Source organism: Aptenodytes patagonicus, chromosome 15 (genome assembly GCF_965638725.1).
Source record: "Aptenodytes patagonicus chromosome 15, bAptPat1.pri.cur, whole genome shotgun sequence".
Classification (NCBI taxonomy): Eukaryota; Metazoa; Chordata; class Aves; order Sphenisciformes; family Spheniscidae; genus Aptenodytes; species Aptenodytes patagonicus.
In genome coordinates, this window is record NC_134963.1 from 9,639,322 (window position 1) to 9,662,422 (window position 23,101).

A 23,101-nucleotide genomic window follows, 5' to 3' on the forward strand; every position below is an offset into this window, starting at 1 on the left:
CTGAGCCGCGCTCGCTGCACACTTGCTGCACGCTCTCATGGACGAGGAAAACATGGGATGGGGGCAGAGTCGGCAGGACCAGTGCACTTCAGGTGGGCTCGCCTCCGCATCAGGGTCTCAAACATGCTCCTGTCAAGCCAGCTGGCTCCGGCACCAAAGTGGCACCGTGCCGTATGCCACGCATGGGCTCTCACACGCTACGTGCACTCACTGCACGCATCTGCCCTGGGCAGGCGACTGACAGCCAGCAGTGGAAAGCCTTCCAAGGGGCTTCCTAGGCGAATCCTGCACCGCACACCAGCCTGGCTCTTCCCCCCGCACCACAGCCGAGCCGCTGGCCCAGGCACAGCGTTGGCCTGGGGGTGTTGCTGCGTGCCCAGGGGGAGCAGAGCCGAGCTGCCCCAGGCAGGCCTGAGCGATAGAGGGGCAGGTTCAGCTCCGCACCGGCCCCCCCAGCCCAGGCTCAGCCGCAGGGCAGCGTGCAGAGTGCAGCCCCAGGGGCTGAACTAGCACACGATGTGCGGGGTCCCATGGCTGGTGCGGGGTCCCCTGGGCGCCGTGGGGCAGCAGGGCTGCCAGCCCGGCGGGGGACGACAGCTGACGGCCGAGCCGGAGGGGTCAGGGGCTGCACAGCCGGGAAAAAGCACGACTTTGCAGTGACACAGGGAGCACCGTGCCGGGCCGTGCCGTGGCCGGGGAACATGAGCCGAGCAGCTGCACAGCGCTTGGCCGAGGGGCACGGGCTGCCAGCGGCCAGCGCAGAGAGCTGCTCCGAGCCACCCTGCAAAGACCCTCCCCGGCAAGCATGGCCAGCTCGCTCCAAAAACAAAATGCCTTCCCGGGAAAAAAAAAAGAAAAAAAAAGAAAGAGACAGCTTCAACCGAGAAATAGCCACAGGCAGGTTTTGTTTTTAAAGCATTTTTATTTTGTTCATTTTGAATTGAATTTTTATGTGATTTGTTTCACTGAAAATGGACACATTTTGAAACACCATGTGTTCCCTCCTCTCTGCCCAGAGGGAGGTTGGCTGCTGACCCAGAGCAGTGAGCTGGTGGGCTGCGCCTGCTGAGGAGGGACGTGCCACAATCTCTTCATTTTCCATAGTAGCTTTGCACCTTTTCCAAAGTAAAGACAGTCCTCAGAAAGGGGGAAGCCTCAAGCGAAATACCCACCCCTCTCCTGTACCTAGTATTGATTTTATTGCACCTGGCAAAGAAGAGGGACAATAGCTGGGGGAGGCAGAGGAAGAAAAACAAGATTTCCTTCCACCTTTTTTTTATTTTTTAAAATAGAACTAAGTGTAATGTCATGCCCACACCCAGTGCAACCTATCACCCCCGTGGGGGTCTCAGGCTAGCACTCGCTGCTCTCGCTGTGTCTTCCCAAGAGCCTCCTGAACAACCAGCGCCCGTGAGAGCCCTGTTCAGGCCTGGCGTGGGACCCCACCAAGCCCTGGCTCCATCAGCACGCTCGGAGCGGGTCGCTATTCCTGCAGCATTCCCCCGCTGCCCCCCTCAGCAGGCTGCAAAAATAAACACCTGCCTGCTGCACAGGTCAGCACCGTGAGCCAGATCTGCTCCGCTGCCCGCAGCACCGAGGGGACTTGGCCCCTCGAACACAAGCACGTGATGCTCCACCATTTTGGCGGCCATCCTCTGCACATGAAATGGTGGCAGGCACAGCTGCACCATCAGTGGCTGCCATCGCGTGCAGATCTACTGATTACATCTCAGTTGTCATGCCACTCAGTGAGAAGCGAAGCTAAATTAGAGCAACTAATTGCACCTCTTTGAAACAATCAGGATGACAAATCAGTGGTAATCTCTTCAGTTCTAGAGGAAAGCTATTGCGGCTTGCTTACAAGGATTAATCAGCTTTTCATCAGTGTTATTATACCAATGCTGCCTCAGGAGGAGCCCCGAGGCCATGCTGGCTGGGCTCACACCACGGGGACACCAAGGCTTGTGGCCTCTGGTGGAGAAAGCAAGCATGGTGGAGAAGGCAAGCACCGCCAGGTTGCCCTCGCTCCCAGCCCTCATCCACACCAGCAAGGCTGCCAGCTCGCAGGCTATCGCATCCTTTGCTCAGCGGGGAGGAGATCCTGCCCGGTGGGTGTCCGGATGCCACACCGCACCAGGCAGGAGGGACCGGGGCCGGGCTCCAGGAGCTATCGCAGCTCCGTGCTCAGCGCAGGCAGCCCAGGCAAGATGGCCAACCCACAGGTGACACAAGGAACAGCAAGCGGGTTATCACAAGAGGGGCACCAAGGCCACCCTGCTGCCACTGAACCCATGTTGACCAACCCTGCCAGCTCAGCCAAGGGCCTCGGGGCCACGCGCTGCCAGGACCTGGCCAGCAGAGGACAGGGAGCAAGGCGGCACCCTGCAGCTGAGGACGAGCTGGGCACAGCAGAGGGACAGCCATGGCAGGAAGGAGACCAGCACGGCCACGGGGTTTCTGTTACGGCAGGTGACCACTTTGCTTCCCACAGTCATTTAAACTCTTTGTTAGATTTATGTGACTTAATGGGAAGCCTAGAGGCTCAAGTCTTGAGTGCACCCCTATCAGAGTGACTCTCCAATACACAAAACCATCTTAATTACTGCAGTGGCATGTTAGAGATCAGACAGGGAGAAATAACTATACGGTATCTCTCTCTTCTACGTAACAAGTTGCAAGAGAGACCCTGGTACACCCTCCCCAGAGCACAGTGAAGGTTTGCTCCACATGTCCCAGGGTTAGCACCACCAGCACTGCTCTGGGTCCATCGTTTGGGGCTGCTCCAGGGAAATCCCACACACACTGTTGAGCTGGAGCTGTCAGCAAGCAGTGCTGGTGCCTTTCAACTCTTCACCACCTGCAGTCAGCGGAAAAGCAGTCGGCAGCATCCCTCCTTGACTGATGCTCAACATCCAGAGGACACAGGCTGCTAGGGATGAAGGACCTAGGCTGGGTTCTCCCAGCCTTACCACTGCTCCATGGCATGACTATACCCAAACAAGCCACTTTCTGCTCGACAAAAGCTAAAAGAGCAGCTCTACAGTCTCTCATGGGAACCAATTCATCAACTTCTGCACTTCCACTGCACTTTGTGGCAATCCCAGAGCACTTTGCATCCCACAGATGTTAAGATCAATGGTGGCAGAGAGCTTTTACTGAAAATGCCCGAGACCTTGTGCTGCATCAAGTGGTGGTGCCCCTTGGCCAAGGCCCAGGAGGAAAGGACTCCTGAGGGAAGATAAGCAATTCATGATACAACTCCGTGGACAAAACTTACCCACTTGCTTTTTGTGGACTCATTTTCTTACTATCAGAGGCCTTCCCCTGGTCCACAAGGGTCCCTCTGCCCGGCCAAGGAGGAACTAAACACACAAGCATGAGCATGGGGTGAGTGAGGAGGAGAGGGGGAAGGCCACGGTGCTGGTGCAAAAGGCCCTGGAGACAAATTCTTGCTCTTTCATGCACTCAGACCAACAGCCCTCAGAGCTCTGGACAAGAGGCCTGAGGCCCTGCACATGGCTCTACTGTGCCCTGGAAAAACTCTGCAGAGGTGGCATTTCAGTCCCCTGTTTCAGTTTACACGAGTACAGGTCACTCCATTCCCTCCCCAGCGCAGCCCTGCTCTCTCTGGCGAAGGGGTTGATGCAGGGCTGGGGAGGAGCCCCTGCCTGGCCTTTCTCGGGGAGTTGCACGGGGATGGATTTGCAGCACCTACACACTGGACCTTGTCCAGGCAGGTATCTGTCTCATAGACCCCAGCCCACTACTACCCTGGAAGCTGAGCAGGAGGGGGAGTGGAGCCCAGGGAGACCTTTGCTGCTGCTGCTCCAGCTGCATCTCCTCTGTGGCTGAGGAGACGGTCCTTCCCGCAGGAGGGACCGGTCAGCATGTCCAACCAGAGCCGAGTCCTACGCTTTGCACCCTCACTCCAGAAAACACCTTTGGGAGGCAGTCTCTGTGAAAGCAGCTGGCCGGTGACATTCATACAATTAAGTTAGCCCTCCCAAAGCGGTACCAGCCCCCAGCATATCCCCACAAACCTATATACACCCCACCTCGCTCTCTCCACCAGCGTGACCGTGGTGCACCTGCCTGCGGGCAAAGGCTGGCTGAAACTCGTGTTCGTCCTGCCTCCCGCTGGGAGCCTACCAGATCTACCGGGCGTTGGGCACGGTGCTCACTTAGGTGCAGGTCAGTGCCGCTGCCAGGGAGCCTGCCCAGTGCAGCAGCTCCGAGTGGGAAGCTGCCCAGCCATGCAGTGGAAGGTGGTCCTTGGAGTCCAGGAGACAGTCGGCAACAAGGCCGGCATGGTGCTGCGTGGGGGCACTGTCCGAGCAGGCGTCCGCGTGGCTCTGGGATGAATCTCCACCTGCAAGGGATGGAGAGTAGACGGGATTAGCAAAACTCAGCCATGGTTACAGAAGCCCGCCTCCCAGCAGCTCCGTTTGGCTTCACACCCAGTCCCTGCTCGGTCAGGAGAGAGGCTGACATTAAGGCGTCCCGGATCGGGGTCTGCTGCAGCATGGGAAAAATATCAGACTGCAGCCCCTTGCTAGGGGCCCATAAAGGGCCTCCAGGCCATGCTGGGATGCTAAGGCGTGCATGTCAACGCACCAGCACCCAGAGCAGTTTAGCACGGCTCTCCTGTCGCAATCTTGTGCACAACAGCTCTGTGCCAGCTCTGCTACATTACAGCACTTGGATTGCACCATAAAAATGCAATGATGCACTTGAGTTACATAAAGATCTAGCTCTTGGAGGAGAAAGGGCTCTTGACGTTTCCCCACGGCAGGCTTTTTAGGGTACATTATGAATGCTAAAACCATGGATGGGAAGTGCACGGGAAGGTGAACAAGCCAGGCGTCAGGGCTCTCCAAAACAGTTAAACTAAAACTGCTGAAAAACGTGCAAGGAAATGGAAATCGGCAGTACACGCCTGCAACCAAAAGAACTCTAGAACATGTTTATATACTGTAAACGTACACTATATAGCATACATAATTATAATTTCACTTTCCCACTGGCATGTGTGTGGGCACACACCAAGTATACGTACATAAAATACTACGGAGAGATATATTTAAGTCATCTTCATGTGCACATACAGAAAGCACCCAGGCAACAAATTTCTCCTAGTGAATTCAAAGCGCTGAACCAGGAGCTATCCTTAAAAACAGCAGAGCCCGCTTTAACTCACTGTCTCTCGCACCAGAACAAGTACATCTGAATCCTTATTTTTTTTCCCTCTGAATACCAAACTGCCTCCTACCCCAGTTATTAGAATTTGCTTTTCTGCTGCTGGGGCCTTGATGCACATGGTTTATTCTGTGGCACATCAAACTGCCCACAAAAGACAGCGTGATAAAGAAGCCGGGTTACAAAGCTGTATCTGCTCTGCTCCAGGTGGATTCTCTGCAGATCCCCACTCGCATCTTTACTTGGGCCAAGTCAATTAGAAATGTCTGAAAGTCAAAGCATCGCTCCTGCGTGTGATCTCTGGGAGTTTCCCGGTGTATTTTGTAATTGGGGCTCACAAACACAATCCTTCCCTCGTGCTCTGCGGTTGTCGCCCATAACAAAGACGTTTCAGATCAAAGGAAAGGGTTAACCCCCATGCAGTCATCGCATTGAGTCTTGGAGGTCTGAGTGCTGCCAACTCCTGAAAAATGGCCACCAGGCAAGCTGCTGAGAATAATCAGAATAAGATTGGAAGGTGTCCACATCAATCAATCACTTGTTGACAGATGACTGGAAGCCCCCACTGTGACTGTGGACAGCTGACCAACTCTCGGCTTAAGCTGAAGTCTAACATTAGCCTGTTTGTTTCGTGTGGGTGGCTTCTGCGTTATGACCTTAATAGTCAATCAATCTTGCAATGAGTAGTCTGTCTGGCAGAAACATTAATTATCCATACTATTCATACATTGAAAAGCTTTATCTTCAAAAACTCAGCGTCACTTAGGGAGAAATAACAGAACCCAGAGCAAGAAAATAAGCCCAGTCTCAGTGCCTAAGGGGGGGAACCGGGCGGCAGGGACGAGCTCCTGGGGCCGCTGCAGCCCGGACCGCAGCCCAGGATCAGGGGCACTCGGGGCAGGGCTTGGCCTTGCTTTTATTCCTGGTACCTATTCAGGCAGCTTAGAGGCTGCTGCTCTTGCACCAGCAACTGCTGGAATCAGTGCCAAGAGGAAGACGAGGGGGAGAGATATAAAAGGACAACAAACACACATCAATTAAACCTTGCAAGCTGTTAGTCACACTAGTTAATAAGTTCTTTCTATCTGTAAAGTGCTCTTAGTGACAAATCCTTTAACTGGCACTCAGAGCATTATTATGGCTTTCAAGATGCCTCTGTCTTTCATGTGCAGCTTCTTGTACACATGTGAGTGCTCCCCGTTGCGCAGTCTGTTTACACTAGTTGTGAGAAGACATCATCAAAGCAAACTGAAAGCAACACTAAATGCTTGAGAAAAACAGAATTCATTCACTGCTGCCTGCTCTGAAATCACCTTTCAGTTTGTTCAGAGGCAGCGGTCATGGCAAACCGCAGCAGCAGCGGGGAGGAGACGGGGAGCCAGGCTGGCACAGCCAGTGTTTGGCCTCTCCGGGTCATTGCCACTGAAAGCACCCGGCTCTCCTGGCACCAGGCAGAGGCTGGAGCCCTTTCCTGCCAGCTGCGACACGGCGGTCACGTCTCCAGCAACAAGGAGCGAGGAGCCACTCAACCCCTTCTGGGACTGGGGATCCGGAGCATGGCAGTCTGTGCACCGGAGCTGTGCTCAGCACGGGACAGGGCAGCCCCTGTGCCCAGGTGGTGGGAGCAGGAGCAATGCCATGGGGCTGTCTCCCCAGGGAACCCTCCGGGGGTGCTGGGCAGGACAGACCCCCCCTCTCCCTGCTGCCATCCCCTTCCACAGCCTCTGTCATTCCTGATCATCGGTCTCCTGTCCTCCCCCACCATCGCACCCGGGCGCACTCATCCCAGCCGTCCCTGTGCCACAGGAGACCTGGAGGATGGCATGGGCTTTCTTTCAAAAAGCTAGAACCAGACAGAGCTTCGAGCAAGGTGAAGGAAGGAGAAGAGGCACCATGCTCGGGAGGGATGCTCCTGCCTCACTTACCACCCTGCAGCAGCTGGAGCAGCCAGACAGCCCTGCGCTCTGGCACGACTTCGGGGCAGAGGTCTGTGGGAGCAGCACGGGGCAGACTCACCGAGCCGCCGGAGGACAGCATGCCTGCACAAGGCCACTGTAAAGGCTCTGCAAGGATGCCCCTTTCCCAAACTTCAAAATCCTCCCACTTCAGAGGGGACCTGTCTCTGCTGCCCTGGGCACAGAGGTGGCTGGGGCAGGGTCCCCAAGACCAGCGGGTGCTTAGCAGGGTGAGGTCGCGGCAACTCTCCAAGGACTAGTAGGTTTGGTGCCAGCCCCAGAGGTCCCTTATCGCCGAGATCTGGCACAGCGGGGAGAGAGCCAGGCTGTGGTGCAGCCCCACTGGCACAGGCAGATACCCGGTCCTGCGCAGCATTTGCCCCTCTCCTAATGCTGCAAATTAATTACGCTCTTCACCCACCAGAGGAAACAGAGCCAAGATGTCTAATGGGTGTGGACCAGGTTCACACTCAATTGGCCGTGGTGTCAGTATGGCCATTTCAGAGCAAGACGTCCCTACAGAGCCCCACGTCAGGAGCCAGCTGGGTGTCAGGACACATCGCATCCAGTGTCCCTCACAGCAGAGTCGTGCTGCCCTTCTCCCCAGGCAAACCCTCTCCAGCACTGGGCTGGTCTAACACCAGCATGCACAATGCCATGCTGTGCGTGCAGGCAGGGGGGATTCCTCATTAAACCCTTGTAACCTAAGAGGAGTTACCATTACAAAAACAACACCGTAGGCTAAAGATCTGCCCATTCTGCCCAGATACAGGAACACGGAGAGACTACTGCATGCATGCTCTGCATCTTACCCCGCTGCCAAATGCTCTTGCACTCAACAGCAAAGGCAGCCCAGGCTCCCCACCTTGCACTGGATGGACAGTACACGGTGAACATCAGCGGATGCCCCACAGGGCAGGATGCAGAAGCCCCTTCAATACCGTCTGGGCCCTGTTCAGGTGAGGAGCAACGAGAAGTTGGGTCCACCAGCACCCTACGTAGCACAAAACCCGACCAACATCCCAGATGTGCAACAGCAGGTAACTACACTGGCATGGGGGAGGCTGAGGACCCAACCCCGACTGCCGTGCCCGAGGCCAGCAGCCACCCAGACAGAGCACAGCTCCGTGGGACACCCTTATGGAAACCATCTTCTCTTTAGTCAAAGTCAAAGCAATTAGGCCTCTGCAATGTTAGATTAAAAAAGAGACAGCTAATCGGAGACAGTCCATAATCTTTCACACTCGGGCTGCCAAAGCAGGCCACAATTCAGCAGGCCTTGTCTGGACTGATTATATTTCCTGAAAAATGAACAGTAACTCTTGTGTAGATGCAAGTTATGTTTCTGCAAACTCTCTTCCACACAAATTAAAGTATTAATCACCTTAATAAACATTAATGTGGAATGGTCATTCATTAAATTCGGGAAAATACACGCCCGCAAAGCAATCATTTCATGATTTTGGTACCCAGCACACTCACAACACAGCACTTGTGCTCCTCTGCGCACAGCGTGCCATAAGCCGGCAGGCGCCCAATGCCCACCCAGCTCTACCCTCTGCATCCACTTGCCAGTGGGCAGTGCAGCCGTGCACCGAGAGCTGCGCAGCCAAGCCCAGGCACGGACCTGGCAGCACAGGAGCAGTGCTGCTGCCTGCCTTCGCCACCATCATTTCAGTGCCGTATCATGATCTTCTAGGTATGCAAACAGAACAGCACAATCTGCCAGTACAGTCAAGGAAGCAAAAAAAAGGGGTACAAAAGTAACAGCAGAAATTTCATTAAGCTTCTCTTTTAAGCACAAAGCCACCAATTTCCAGCTCTGCTGGTAACTGCGTCTAGCCCAGCCCGAGCAGTCACAAAGCAGGCCTGCCTTCGGAGCAGCCAGCCCTGTTTGCACAGCCATGCCCAGGAGCTCCCTGGGGAACCCTGCCTGTGTGCGGTGGAGGAGATAACCGGCCGGCTGCTCACTCGCTCTGCTGTGCCCCTCCTGCAGCCAGCTCTTGCTCCCAGACACCACGTGCAAAGGGGGTCTAGAAAGTCAGTGTCCACACCTGCCTTCAGATGGCACAGCTCGTGATGTACAGCAAGGAGCCAAGAGAAAGGGAGATTTCTAGTGCCATAAGGCCCCCTCACCTCCAAAAGCCAGGGCTGCCAACGGCTCTCCACCAAATGCCTTCCACCGCTGTGTCGCCGCTTTCCTGTATCATCATATATCACCAATTACCCATTGCACTTGGGGCAAACCCCCCACATGCCCCGTGGTGCAAGGCACACGTGCGTGGCACCCGTCTCTGCTCCGTATTGAGCAGCTGCTCCCGGAGTAGAGTCCCCACCGACATGAACGTGCAGCATGAGCAAGGATTGCTCCAGAGAGCTCTGCCCGGGGATGAGCAATCTGCAGCATGGACCCAGAGCAGGTCACTGCCACAGCAGCAAATGGAGCCGCGGCAGGTCAGGCTGTGACCATGGCTTGGCTGCGCCTCCAGCCAGCTCTGCTCAGCCACAACACATCGGCTTGGATGCCCATGCTCACGGCTCCAAATCTGTATTTAAGTATCTGTATTGAGTGCCCACATCACTGTCATGGCACCAGGTGCCGTGCATGTGAGTGGCACTAGTAAGGCCACGCTAATGGTGAACGTGGCCTGGAGTCTCCCAAAACGCAGAGCGCTGCCGGATGCCGGCCTCTCATCGCACCTCCCTGTTTGCTGAGCAGCGTGACTCAGAGCCTTGCTCGACACGGCATCTATCTGCATGGCTCCTCCGGCAGTGTGCCCTGGGAACGGAGCAGGGCCGTGCAGCCGAGAAGCGGAGCGGCAGCAGCGGCGTTTGGGAGGCCTCCAGGCTATCAGTTGCACACGACAGCGTTAGATCTCCTGCCCCAGAAGGTCCTCAGTGCAACCTGGCCTCTTCTGGCTGGCTCAGGGCTTCACAGCCGGTGTCAAGTGGCAACTTTCTGGATTCTGACCTTGTTGGAATTTGCTCCTGGGGGGGACACGCCAGTCCATAAAGTTCCCATTAGTGTAAAAGCAGATGTAAGCACTTTGTTGGCAGAGTTCAGCAGCAGGGAAGCCTGCAGTTGATCAGTTCTGCCTCGCTGGTCACTGCAGTCAACAGGAATTACTACAGAGGATTTCTGTGCCCCCTCTCCCAAAGCCCACCCCTCTCCAAAAAAGATTTAAAGAAACCAGCCAAGCTCAGGCACTACTCCAATATAATGCAATAAATCTGCGTGATGCATGCCGAGGGGAGTTGGCCCCATCCAGGAACAGCCAGCAGGAGAGCAGCATGAATTTGTTTATTGTATGAAACAAATCTAACCATGGGGACTGGTTGCCACTCAACAGAAGGAGCGAGCGGCTCCGGGGCCTTTGTGCCAAGCGACTCCATGCAGGACCAAGGCGCGGGTGGGTGGCAGCTGGGACTGGCCTTTGCCACTGGCTCCCCACAAGGACAGCAGACGCCTGGCACTCTCGAATCTTCCATAGCCAGGGAGCGTCACCTTCCCCTTCCCACAGGCCCTGAGGACGCGAGGGGACGGCCAGGCCCCGCGCCACCGCCCCGGGCTGGGGGTCTGAGCGCAGCCCTGCCGGGACCCCAGCCACCCCATGGGGTCTGTGAGCCACAGCGCCCAGCTGGAGGGAGAGGAAAAGGCAGCAGTAAAGATGGTGCGCTGCTGTTGCCAGCTGTTTGGGGCCATGGTGCTTCCCGACGGAGGCTGAGAGGGATTGCCGGTACCGCAGGGTGCCAGGGCTCGCAGTGCTCCCTCCTCAGCCCCCCGCGCTCCCTCTCCATTGCGTCGCACTGAGAACCAGCACCAGCTGACCTGGTTTCAGCTAGTTTTCCTTCATGATTAACACTCTCTAGGCCCCTGCTCACTCTGTTATTCTCACCAAATTAAAGAGCAGTCCTGGATCCTCGTTAGATTTGCTCACATTTGAGCAGTGTCATGTGGTCAGTAGCCCATGGCAATACACTAAATTAAAGGCCTAATGCAGAATCCACCTACAAGCCTGACAACTAATGAATCGAGGGCTTCAGGCCCCAGAGGACCCGTGCTGGGATGAAGCCACTTCACAACCGAGCCAGACCAGAAGTGCAGTCCCTGGGCTGTCATTCAGAAATAAAGAGTTGTTTAATTTTATTCACCGCAGGACACAGAAACAACAGCATCTCTATAACTAACAGCTGGTTTGCCGGAGAGCCAGGCAGCGACGACCCCTCTCGGCGCCGATCCCCGGAGCACGGCAGCTCCCGCCCGTGCACCATAGGTGCCGACAAATAAACTCCCGCTTGGTTTCAATGAACTGGATTTGAGTCCCCAGCACAGAAAAGCTGACTCTCTCACCTACAGTCAAAATGAATACCTCTGCCCATCCCTCCAAATCAACGCCGGCTGCTCCAGAGTGCATGACTCGGCCACCTCCCCGTGCCCCGGCCCCACACAGCCCTTCCTCCACGCCGGCACCTGCTGCTCCCCAAATGAAGGGTGCAAGAGAGCACAACTGCCCGCAGCGCAGCACCCAGCCCTCACGGGTAAGCATCACTGCCCGCAGGCATCAGTTGACACTGATCTGGGCTACATGTGAGAAAAACAGACTGCGGCTCCCACTTTGGGCTTTTAGACCCCTCTCCCCATCCTCTGGCAGCGGCCGGGCAAGCACTGGATGTAAACACTGGGGCCAATGCAGCGGCCATCAATTTTGCTCTGAAGCATTTCAGGTTGGAGCTGGAGTCTGGAAAGGTTCAGCCTGTTGCATCAGACAGCTCAGCCCTGCAAAGGTCAGGGCTGTTTTGGTAAGGAAATGTTTGCTGAAACCTTCCCCTCCCCCAGGTCCCTGCTCTCAGCTTCACGCTCGCACACTCATGCATGCACACTCACACTCTGCTCCAGCCTACAGAAATGGAGAAGCTACACAAAGTGACGCTGCTCTTCACAGAAAACACACGTGTGTCCTGAAGTCGCGAACACTGCAGCAGCTGCGCAGCACACCCAAGGCACGGTGCACAGAGCGGATCATAACGTTAGGGTTAGTGGTGTTTTTTCAGTCCCTCCCGCAGTGAACGGCCAAGCGAGCCCAGGGCAAAACCAGTGTTGAAGGACAACTCACATTCCTAGCTGACCCTTTGGTCCCCTCTGCATGCTGGCACCAGTGGGAATCACTGCTCTCCCAGCAGCGTACCAAAGGGCTGCCAGGTGTCAGGGCAAATTCAAACCCCAGCAGACCAGACCCACCACAGACCATGTAAGAGGATGGTTAGAAATACCTGTCCAGAGGAGACACCTCTCTCATGATGGTGCCACCTCTTTACAGGCAATCCACGATCTCTTCTGCATTTCTTCGTGTCATCCCAAAGCCGGGAAGCTTCACAGTAAAAGGCACCCTGATCCCCAGCAGAAGGGTTACCCCAGCAGGCTTCACCTGCATCTCACCCACCGCAATGCCACGCAGGGCTGCTCTGCTCCTGCGTCTGGAAACGGCAGGCCATGGACCACCTCAGCATAGCCACCAAAAGGCAGAAAAACCAAGAGCAGCACAGCCCCCAGTGGTGGGTCAGACTGAGGGGGGAACCCCAAACCAGCAGCTCTCACAGTAGGCATGATGGTGCCTAGGCAGGGCAGGGGAAGCAGAAGAGGCAGTGACCCAGCGGCAGACAGTCAACTGCAGCCCAGCTGGGCACTGCTCCACCCCAGCACGGCCGGGTGCACGGGCACAGGATCTGTAATGTTGGCTATTCAAGTCCAGTCTGGTTTAAATGCTTAAAATGTTTTAAATGCTGACACTGCACATAAAAACACCTCTGAGGATCCCGGTCTCACCCCCAGGCTTACCCAAGCCCGGGCATCCGTTCTGCCCCTAGCACGGGACATCCTTTGGACACCAGTGTCCCTGGAGCCCCGCTCGGCCACGGCTCCTGTGCTGGACCCACTCCTCTGGAAGGGGGATGCCGGTGAGCAGTCACTGCTGGAAGCGGCCGTTTCCTAATTGCTGAGCAGCTTCTGATGTCCAAAGATGCAAATGCAATTTTACAACAGGCAGCTCTACTGAAGGTTCCTCACTGAAAAATGCAGCTATTTATATGACACTTATAAATGTGTGCACACAATGGACTCAGGAAAGCTTTGTGCCCGAATACTGTCAACACTCTGACAACATTTTTATTATACTAGTAAATAATTTGTTTTGTTGCTGCTTAATTGGGAATCAATACAGTGCCTATGTTTAATTACATTCCCTATTTCAGAATGGTTGGGATCAGTCAGTCTTTTTTTCTCCCTACAGAGATTAGGGACTTTATATTTAGGATTCAGAGAGCACAGAGACTGCCTATAGGAGAGAACAGCCCCCTTAAAGAAATGGATGTAGTTAGCAGGATCATTATTAACTATAAACAACCCACATGAAGAAAGGTCAGAAGCAAACCTACCCTTTCCCATCTGTAAACAACCAATTATTCAGCTCATCAAACAAAATAATGCACAAGTATTTACATATGTGTGGTGGTTGTGCATGCACGTGTGTGTGATCAGGTGCATCTGGCTTAGCTAGAGGAAGCCCCGTGTTGGGACGTGAGCCTGTGCAAAATCCGGATGGGGTAACTCAGCGCACGAGTGGCAGACGAACCCCCCTCCTCCGGCGGCAGACCCCCTCCCGCCAAGGGAAGAAGGCAGCTGCCCCGCTGTGCAGCTAGGCCAGGTACCATAACAAGGTGGTGCTCGCTGGCAGGCAGCAGCACTGCTGCTCTGCTTGGGGGCAGGGACGCATGTTTGAGCAGCATGCAAACAGTGGGGATATAAATAACAATATCCTGCGCTGTCTCAGAGACAGCTGTGTAGTAACTCTTGCAATTACTTGCTTGTAAATGGCAACCTTTACATGTGCTTGACTCATGACATCTTTAAGCGCTCCATCTCCAGAGAGCTCCCGGCGCGGCTTGGCAGAGCTGCCTCTCACCATGGTGCCGGCGCTCCTGCTGCCCTACCACAGCCGCCCCAGCTGGGACGCACAGCACTGGGGGATCCCACCTCCCCACTCTGCCATGGGGCGGCGGCTCTGCGCCCACCCCTCGTGCCCCTGCTCCAGCTGGGAGCCCAGGCAAGCCCCCTTCCCAGGGAGCAGTGATCTCTGGCAGCGCGTGCTGCCACTGCCACCATCCACTGCATGCTTCAGGTGGGGCGCGCTCATGGACCTAAACCTCCCTCCTCATCTCTAAAGTACAAGCAGACCTGTGGCACAAGGAGAAAGCAACGTACTCTCTCCCTGTGCCTGGTCTGAAATGCCTCAGTGCATCCTTACAAAGAATTGGCCGTCTGAAAACCTGCCCCAGAAAGCACTGCGCTGCAGACACAGGACACTCAAATCTACAGCCTTTAGGGGACAGAAGACTGCTCCCCAGTAGCCCTCCAACACACCGTATCGGGGGGGCTCTGCAGACACGTAGCTCGGTTGCTCAGAGCGTGTGTGCAGTGCTGGGAGCAGCCAGCAGGAACTGGGAAGGGAGAAGGCTGGGAAACTCAGCGATGGGTTGTATCATGGCCACCCCTCCCAGCCAGGCACGCGAGCTTCCCTCTCCTCTCTGCTGCTGGCAATCAATTCATCCCCCGTACGTGAGGACGGCAGGGCAAGGAGGAGCACTTAAGGCTGAGACGTGTTTATTTGATGCTGGTACACAGCCTACCCAACCCACATTTCTCCATCTGGACAAAGCATGACCACTTCTCTAAAGCAATTTTTTCATCCCTAATGCGAGAGCTGCATTTTAGCATTAATTTTTTTCCTAGACAGACTTCAATCTCATTAATTTTAAGACACTCTAAGCTCTCTTTAGCGGTCTCTAACATAATTCTCCTAACTTAAGATACACTAGATAGAAGTAGCCAATCCCGTTCATAATTGTATATATGCCAGCAATTCAAATTCCCTTCCCCTGATTTAATGTCCTATTTGTATTCTATCAATAAATGAAGTTCTCAGGACCATACTTAAATGGAAGCAGCACTATGCTCTGATAGCCAAAGCCAGCAAAAAAAATTTCATCACTAAACCAAAATGTCTTGTAGTATATGATTCCTTGACTTATTGTTCTCTCCTCTTCACTGCACTTGAATATTAAATGTTGTATTAATAGCTCACTCTTAATTATCCATGAGTAATGTACTACAACCAGGAAATTAATGGAGGGAAGCACCACAAAAATGGAAGAAAAATTCTCACTATCCCCGACACATTTTCAAACAGCCTGTGAGAGGAAGGGAGACACACACGCTGCCTTGAACACAGCCAGACAAAAGACCAGCGCTGGGGAGGGGTCCGCTGCTGAACCTCTGTGAACGCGACTCCTCGCCCCTCTGGACGTTGCTCACCGTGGGAAGGAGATTATGAGCAGGGGTACGATAATGATCATATAAATCTGGGGGTGGCCTAGAGAGGGGAGGGCAAGGGCAACCGCTGTCTCTGTCCTGAAGCCCCAGATGGAGATGATGAGTGAGACCAGAGTGACAAATTCAAGATTGTTAAGGAAGGCTTTTCCATAAACACGTAATTCAGCTCTGGACTTCACTGATGCAGGAAGGTGTTGAGATCTGAACTTGAAAAGACTGACAAAGGACTGCGTGTTTTTATGGATATCATGGATTCTTGGAGTTAAACGTTACAGCTGACAAGCATGGGAGGAGACGCTACACCCCTCATCTCATCACCATGGTTTAACATGCTCTCCAAAAGGCACCCGAGAGGGACAACCCCTCATCTCTGCCAGGATGTCTTCCCCTCCCCAGGACCAAGGGCCCAGCTCAGACCCTGAGCTCAGCGGGGGGCAGGATGGACCCACAGCACTCATCGGTTCCCTGGTTTCATGGGGGTTCACATCCCATGGACATAGGCCCACGGGCTGAGACAACAGAGCAGTTTCACAGGCTGGAGCAGCCAGGCACGCCTTGACCTGGGGGTGCAGCTCGGCGCTCACCCACCTAAATCCCACCCTGGATGCCAGGCTGCTATCAGCCTCCTGTCAACTCACCCACGCGCAGAAACTGAGCCCTGTGAGATGACACCACTGACATACACATATGGCATGGACCATATATCTCACCCCTCTCAATGTATTGCCCTACTTTGAGTGTCTTTGCCTCCGTAGGTCAAAACACAGCTGTCACATTGGCTGCACGCCATGCAGAAGGCAACACACCTATTCCTCTCCCACCATCAGCACAATCTCCGTTCACTGGAGCATCTCAGGTCTGTGGAAGCAGAACCGAGCTTTCTAAATCACACTCTTGGCAATACTGCTGCCAGACACTGCGAGGACAGACGGAAAGCCAGCAGATGGACAGACAGACCGACCCACAAGCAGGAAGGTCTCAGATAGTGAAAGCTGCTTTATAAGTAAAACAAACAGCCTGCTTTCTGAAGCAGCACTCTCTAACTGGGCTGTAATGCAGCCTCACGAGAGCAGACGACAATTGGCACTGAAGAAGAAACAGGCAATAATATTCCTTTAACTCCATCACTAGAAATGTTGTCCAAGGGAGGGAAATGCTGCAAAAGTTGTCTGTACCCTAATGCGAAGCACAGGAATCAAAGCTCTGGTACCCTGATCAGCTCTGAACTTTGTAAAGCTAATTTATTGAACTGTTCAGCACAGGGAAGGGAATTACTTTGTCTCTTACTCAACACAGGCATTAAAAAATTAACAGGCCATTACTAAGTTTTCTTTGCATTTCTGCCTATTACAATGTTATTTAACGACTCAGGGCTCTGCTCTGAGCTCAGCACTGTTGGTGCAAGGAATCTACCACCGACCAGTCCTGGCAGGGAAGAGGCAGAGCGGCAGCCCTGGGGAAACCTCCATCTGCTGCAGACCCTTGTGCTCTGAAACTGTGCCCATGCTTGGTAGCCCGGCACAGCACACCGCTCCCGGGGTCCCTCCCCGACTACCTGTGCTGCGGGCACCCCAGCACGGGCTCCCCGGGACGTGCCGCCCTGCATCCTGGCAGAGCGCCGGCAGCAGACCAGCCGGCCACAGCAGCACGTTTCACTTTCGCTGATGGGCACGTCGAGTTTTCTCCTGCAGAGAGAGCTGGCGCGGTCAGCCATGCAACGGGGCCAGGCATCAGCTCCTGGTGCAATGCGCAGGGAGGGCACCGGTGCACGGAGGTGAAGTGCAACCCACCCCCACAAGGTCACCCCAAGGGCAGCACAGCTTGGGGAGACTCGCTCTTCTATGGCAGCCTCCACAGACCATTGCCTGAAGCTTGGGGGCCCTCTGAGGACAGCACAGGCTGAACCGCTCCGCAGCAGGCTATGTCGTCCTGCACCCTGACATGGACCGTGCCACCCAGAGGGCTACGCTGTCATGTCCCCGGGAAGTGCTACATCACAAAATCATGACACAGTGCCTCTGCCACCGAGCTGGGACGTCGGGGACAGGGCCAGTACCACTTCTGCAAGACAGCCTGGGGCTGCGGCAGGCAGGGCCACCGCAGCATCCACCTCTGCGAGTGCAATCCCAAGGCTGCTCCAGAAGAGTGAAATGGTGAAGTGTCCAATTAAATATGTGCCTCCCGTTGCCGGAGCCCTGCAGCAGCCATGAATTATGCAGCGGTTCACTTACATGTCAGCAGGATCACAATATTGATGAGTTATCCCGTGTGTAATCTGATAAAAACCAAGATAAACTCAGCAAAAATTGAGTGTAATATGATCCTTTCCTTTCAATAAACAATTTCCAGCCCAGCGCTGAGCGTGTCTCCATGCTTCCCTCTCTCCCCGGGCTCTCTCCTCATTTCATCCTCATCTCAGCCCAACCCAGCGGCTCCTCAATATGGCCTAACGCTGGCATGAATAAGCAGCCAAGCTGGCAGCATTAACCTACAAGCTGCGAGACAGCACTGGGTGTCTGTGAAGCGCTACCTGGGGGATATTTCTGTGCCATATGGAATTAAAGGCTGGTGCTCTCCGCAGCGCCGGTGCATTCCACAAGGTCTGCATTTTGGCATTTAGATTAATGCTGTAGACAGGGAGGAAGAAGTTGCCATGTCTCACGCTGACTCCCTCCTCTCCGTCTGAGCAAATGACGGATGGCAGAGTGCAACTCCCACTCGGAAATGCTTTCCAGCGGTCACACAGACTTGAGTCCGACTCTGGCTCCCATGACAAGCCAACTGGTTTATAATCCTGGCCCAGATGCTTTCGGTACCCTGGGAACAGCCAGTGGCGCAGGCTCCCGCCCTCAGCTGAAACACATCCCACAAGAAAGACCATGAGGAAAGGGGAGATACTTGGTGCTTCTGGCCACGTCTGGTCACCAGGCCCGCGCAGAAGGCCGAGGGCTGCGAAACAAGGACAGAGGATGCTGCTCCTTGCCCCAGTGCTTCCCTGGTGTGGCAGGGACTGGTGCTGCTCACCCCGAACTCGGTGAGACCTTCAGAGGGACCCTGAGCCCTCAAGGGAAGGCAGTGCCCATCCGCACAAGTCTGCCCCTCTTCTGGACAGAGCCAGAGCCGATGAACAGCAAACAAAGTGACTGTCCTCACCTTGGGGACAGGGACCAGACTCTCCTCCACACAGTCTCGGTCACAGTGCCTTCGTACCATCAGCTGCGGGAACATAACAAAGCAACCACTACATTAACAAGAAACAAACAACATATGAAGTACAGACACAGGTTACACCAGCTGCCAGGTTTGTCACCTTCAGGAGGTGGCAGGGGAATACCACGTGGCAAAGCGGGAGCCAGCAGCAAACGGGACTCCGGACCCTGCCGGGAGCCCTGTGTCCACCTATAAACCCCACTGGCAGGTAGTTGCAGAAGAAGTGATCATAAGTAGGCTTGTTGGACCTTCTCCTGAGGGACATTCACTGCAGAGCACAAGAGCAAAGCTTCAAAAGCAGAGCGCTGCTATTTTTCTTTTAAAATAATATTTCAAATCCGTAACTTCATGTTCAATAAAGAGAGAGACAAGAAAACAGAAAGACAGAGAAAGAATCAAGCTGGTGAGACACAAGAAAGACAGGAGGAAGGGGATCTTCCCAAGAGAACCAAGAAACTGCAGAAAAGGACCAGTAAACCTTAATGACTTTGATGAATGCAAAGGCCCCAGTATCAGAGCGAGCACCCGGCAGCCGGCTCCGCCGCTCTTCTCTCCAGACCTCTCTCCAGCATGCAGGAGGGTATCAGCAGAGTGAACCCCCGGCTGGAATACCTCCTGACAGTGGGGTGGCAGGTGACAACACCACGAAGTCAGCACCATGTACCCAGCTGACCACAGACCACAAGTTCCTCTGGCTCAGCCCCGGTCATTGCAGGAGGGGTCTGGATCCAGCCAGGTCCTCCTTGCCCTGAAGGCTGCTCTCCCCTTGTGCCCGGGGGGTCTTGGAGGCATCAGGCTGATGCTGGCCCAGCGGCCATGGAGAACTGCAGCGAGCCAGGGGGGCTCAGGCTGGCCCATCACCCTCGCAGAGGTCTTCAGCCCTGTTGATAAGCCTACGGGGAGGGATAGGAATGGTGCTGCCTGGAGACACTTCATTTCACAGATGTGTCTGTCTGTGCATGAGAGAGAAACTTTCACAGTTTTACTGCTTTTCAAATATTTTAATGCAAGCCATTTGGTGTCATATTTTTAAAAAATGGATACCAGCATGAGCTACATGCGTATTAGCAAATGTCTCTATATTAGTATAAATACAAGAAGCAGAAAAGCACAGTCTGACTCCTAATCCATATGGTTATTCCAAATAGATTGCATGGTCTTAAACTTTGGCTTATTAGACTGGATCTTACATATGGAAAGAATTAAAATGCTGGATTTACAGTGTAGGCTAATCAGAACATGTTTAACTTATAACGACCCAGAAGACCCAGAAGGTCACAGCCTCCCAGATACCTGGTGCAGAATCTGATTCCGTTCACACCGGTGTAAACCTCACAAAACCCCAGCATTACGCAGGCTTTACCATGGTGTAAGGCAGGGCAGGATCTGACCTCCAGCACTCTAATATAAGCAAGCTGCAAAAAGGAAATACCTCATTTCCCACTGACTAGTCCATACAAGCACAGAGACAATAGGGCCAAGTGTGCGCTGCCGGCAGCGCTCCCATATAGGAGTGCTGGCTAGCGTTTGGGCTGCTTTGCCGTGACTCTTCGTATCTGAAAAAGCCATCAGCCTGCCTGTTCCTTCACTTAGAATAAAAGGTCACTTCAGGGCTTTTAGGGCTTTTTTTTTTTTTTCCAAACAAAAAAATTATCTTGATTTTTTTCAAATACTTTGCCCCGAGATCACAAAAGCTGTTAAAAGCAAGGCATGATATCACTGTTAATGAAGCCAGAACTCATGGAAAGGTAGATATACGTTATTTACTTCTGCTGATTTATTTCTGGACAAGGCTAGACTCATCTCAGGTGCTTTAATACACGCATTTCCACCACCACACATGTAAACACACCAAACTCCCCCACCAAAGAGTCTCTCTTGCAGCAGCTTGAGCCTCACCCCTTTTGGTTTTGCATGGGTTTATTCCACTGATGTTGTTTCCATGTGAGTCGGTTGCCTTTTTATTACTCCTCTAACTACAACTTTCTCCAAAGTTGCTGAATTTTTGGACTTGGAATGGTGACAAAAGAATGCACTGATTCACCCACTTTCACACTGCTCTGTCTGCTCTCGCTGTCTGACATCTCCCTACAGGGATCATTTCATATGTTGTCTCCAGTTTGCTTGTTTTTCCAGTGTTGTTTTTTCTATGAAAAGCTAAATTGTTTGATTACGAGCATATTTTTAAGTAAAAGGCTTTGGGAGAAGCATTCCGCTTTAGCTTCAAACTGGCTCTCTTCCAAAAGCTACCTTTGCTTCATCTTTTACATGTAAAGGAAATTGTTTATTACCAGCTTGAACAAACAGGCGTGCTGCTAAAATGCTTCAGCAAGGCTGTCCTAAAACCGTGCAGTCTTCATGATGAGGTATTAACAACTGATGGGGAAAAAAAATCCATTTTAACAACCTGTCTGCACACACACATCACACGGGCTGAGAAAAAGCAGAGAAACTTTCAGTCCAACGGGTCACTGTTTTCAAAGTCGGTACAAAAGCACGAAGCAGTCGGGCTTTAGAAGAGCTGCTCCGCTTGTATGCTGCAACACTATAGAACTCGAGTTCTGAAGAGGAAAGAGAAATTAGAAAAGAGAAAGTTTTCACTAAGCACTTCTTATCCTTGTGCTCTGGAATCTGCACAAAGCTGCTGAGTCCGGGAGCACTCAGCTCTGCCACAGGAGGTTATTTTCATCATCCTACAAAAAAAAAAAAAAGATGTGGTTGCTAGTCCCTGGCACTGCTTTGCTAAAGGAAATAAATGCAGACTGTGTTCAGAAGTATCACTGCGGAAATTTTCTTTAAAATGTGTGTTTCTTTTTCTTACTCTGACCAATTTGAGGCAAAACTGGCCTGCCAGACCATCTGAAAAGAAGAGGAAAATTTATTGAGGAAAACACTTTCAGTGATGTCACCCGAGTTCACAGTTCACCTGTGTCCCAATGGCACAGCTCTGGTCTCAGCACATTTGCTGTCTAGTTTTAATCGCCACACCTGATGGTTACAGAAAACCCCTGGAAACAGGACAGGGCGAAGGGAAGCTCTGAAGGCAGCGCCATGGCTGGCAGAGCCAGGGCGACCATGCCCTGCCTATGCTGCAGCCAGAAAAGTGCACCGAAAACCATGCCAAAGCGGCTCCCACCCAAACGGCAGCAGAAACTACCTGGCTTTGCCCCGCAGGTCTCCAGGCTCAGGCGCTCTCACCATGGAGAGCAGGAGTGGACCGTGCCTAAAGCTGCTGGAGACGCCTCACCATAGGGAGGCTGGCCAGTATGAACCAGTATGAACCCAGCAAAGGAGACGTGGACTGGAGGACCGGCATGGCCCTGTGCACGGGCAGCCTCGAGGGTACAAATCCTCCTGCACCCAACTGCATCTCCAGCCCACCTGGGTTCTCCGATGCGCCTCTCTGCTGACCCAGATGATAAATCCCACCGCCAGCCCCAGGGCTGGTCCCACAGTGTGCCGCACTACCTGAGCTCAGCTCCGTGCACTGGAGCCGATGCCATCCACACAAGTCCAGCTCCCTCGGCTCCATCCCACACCCAACATCGTTAATCAACGGCACTCCCTTTCCTGGAGGGTCACTGGAGGCTGCACAGAGGCAGGAGGGGAGAGGGTTTTAACAGCACAGCAGACCCCTTAATGATTACGTCAAGTGGTAAGTCATTTATTAGTCTCCTTAACTGCCAGAAAACATCAGCTCTGAGACCCCCAAGTGCAGTGTTTAGTGTCTCCTCATCTCTCCGATGCCAGGACATGCACAGCATGCTGAAGGGCAGCTGATGGCCGGGGCGGCCAAGGAGCAGGATTGCACCCCCAGCGCACCCCTGCCCCCTCTCCACTCCTCAGGCCCCAGCACAGACCAGGGGCTACAGCTCGGTCTTGCGGAAAGCCATGTGCTGGGCTGAACGTCTGATGAGCACTTGCAATTAGGAGCAGAAGACAGCACCTCCGTGGAGCACAGGGATGGCTCAGCAGCGGGGCAGCAGCCAGGCCAGCCGGCAGCACCGCAGCTACTCGCAGGCTCCCGGGCACAGGGCATCTTCTTGGGCAAGTCCCGAGAGCGCAACTGAAACCCAAAACAGTTTCCCCACGTGGTCCATACTGCCAACTACGACAGAGGAGCACCTTACCTTTGCTGAAACCATCATCAGATTTTGTTGTCAAAAGATGCAGCGAAACTTGGAAAGGCCATAGATGAGTAACCGTGCTCGAGCCACCCACATTGGTACTGAAAGCGGTTCCGCAAAAATATGCCTTAGGGAACCACCCTGCACTAACTATGGCCTAATAGGCTCTTCCTCTCTCCAGTCTCTCATTTCTGAGGACCAGAAGAAGAGGAGGAGCATGTTCTCCT

The 23,101-nt window shown here is 53.7% G+C and overlaps 1 protein-coding gene across 6 annotated transcripts in view; it reads right to left on the reverse strand.

The window, feature by feature from the left end:
* MN1 (MN1 proto-oncogene, transcriptional regulator) overlaps nt 1–23,101 on the reverse strand; it is a 174,105-nt gene that overhangs the window by 57,683 nt on the left and 93,321 nt on the right. The window contains exons 2-4 of one of the 6 annotated variants that reach the window (XR_012996578.1): nt 4,182–4,369; nt 3,278–3,362; nt 903–1,115 (exon numbers count right to left, since the gene is read on the reverse strand). Coding sequence is in view for 1 of the 6 variants with exons in the window: in XM_076353324.1 (XP_076209439.1) it covers nt 4,182–4,369 (188 nt within the window). In the remaining 5 variants the exon portion in view is untranslated. Of the gene's footprint in view, nt 1–902; nt 3,229–3,277; nt 4,370–23,101 lie in introns of those variants that run through there. The other 5 variants (XR_012996577.1, XR_012996575.1, XR_012996576.1 and 2 more) reach the window with 5 other exon arrangements.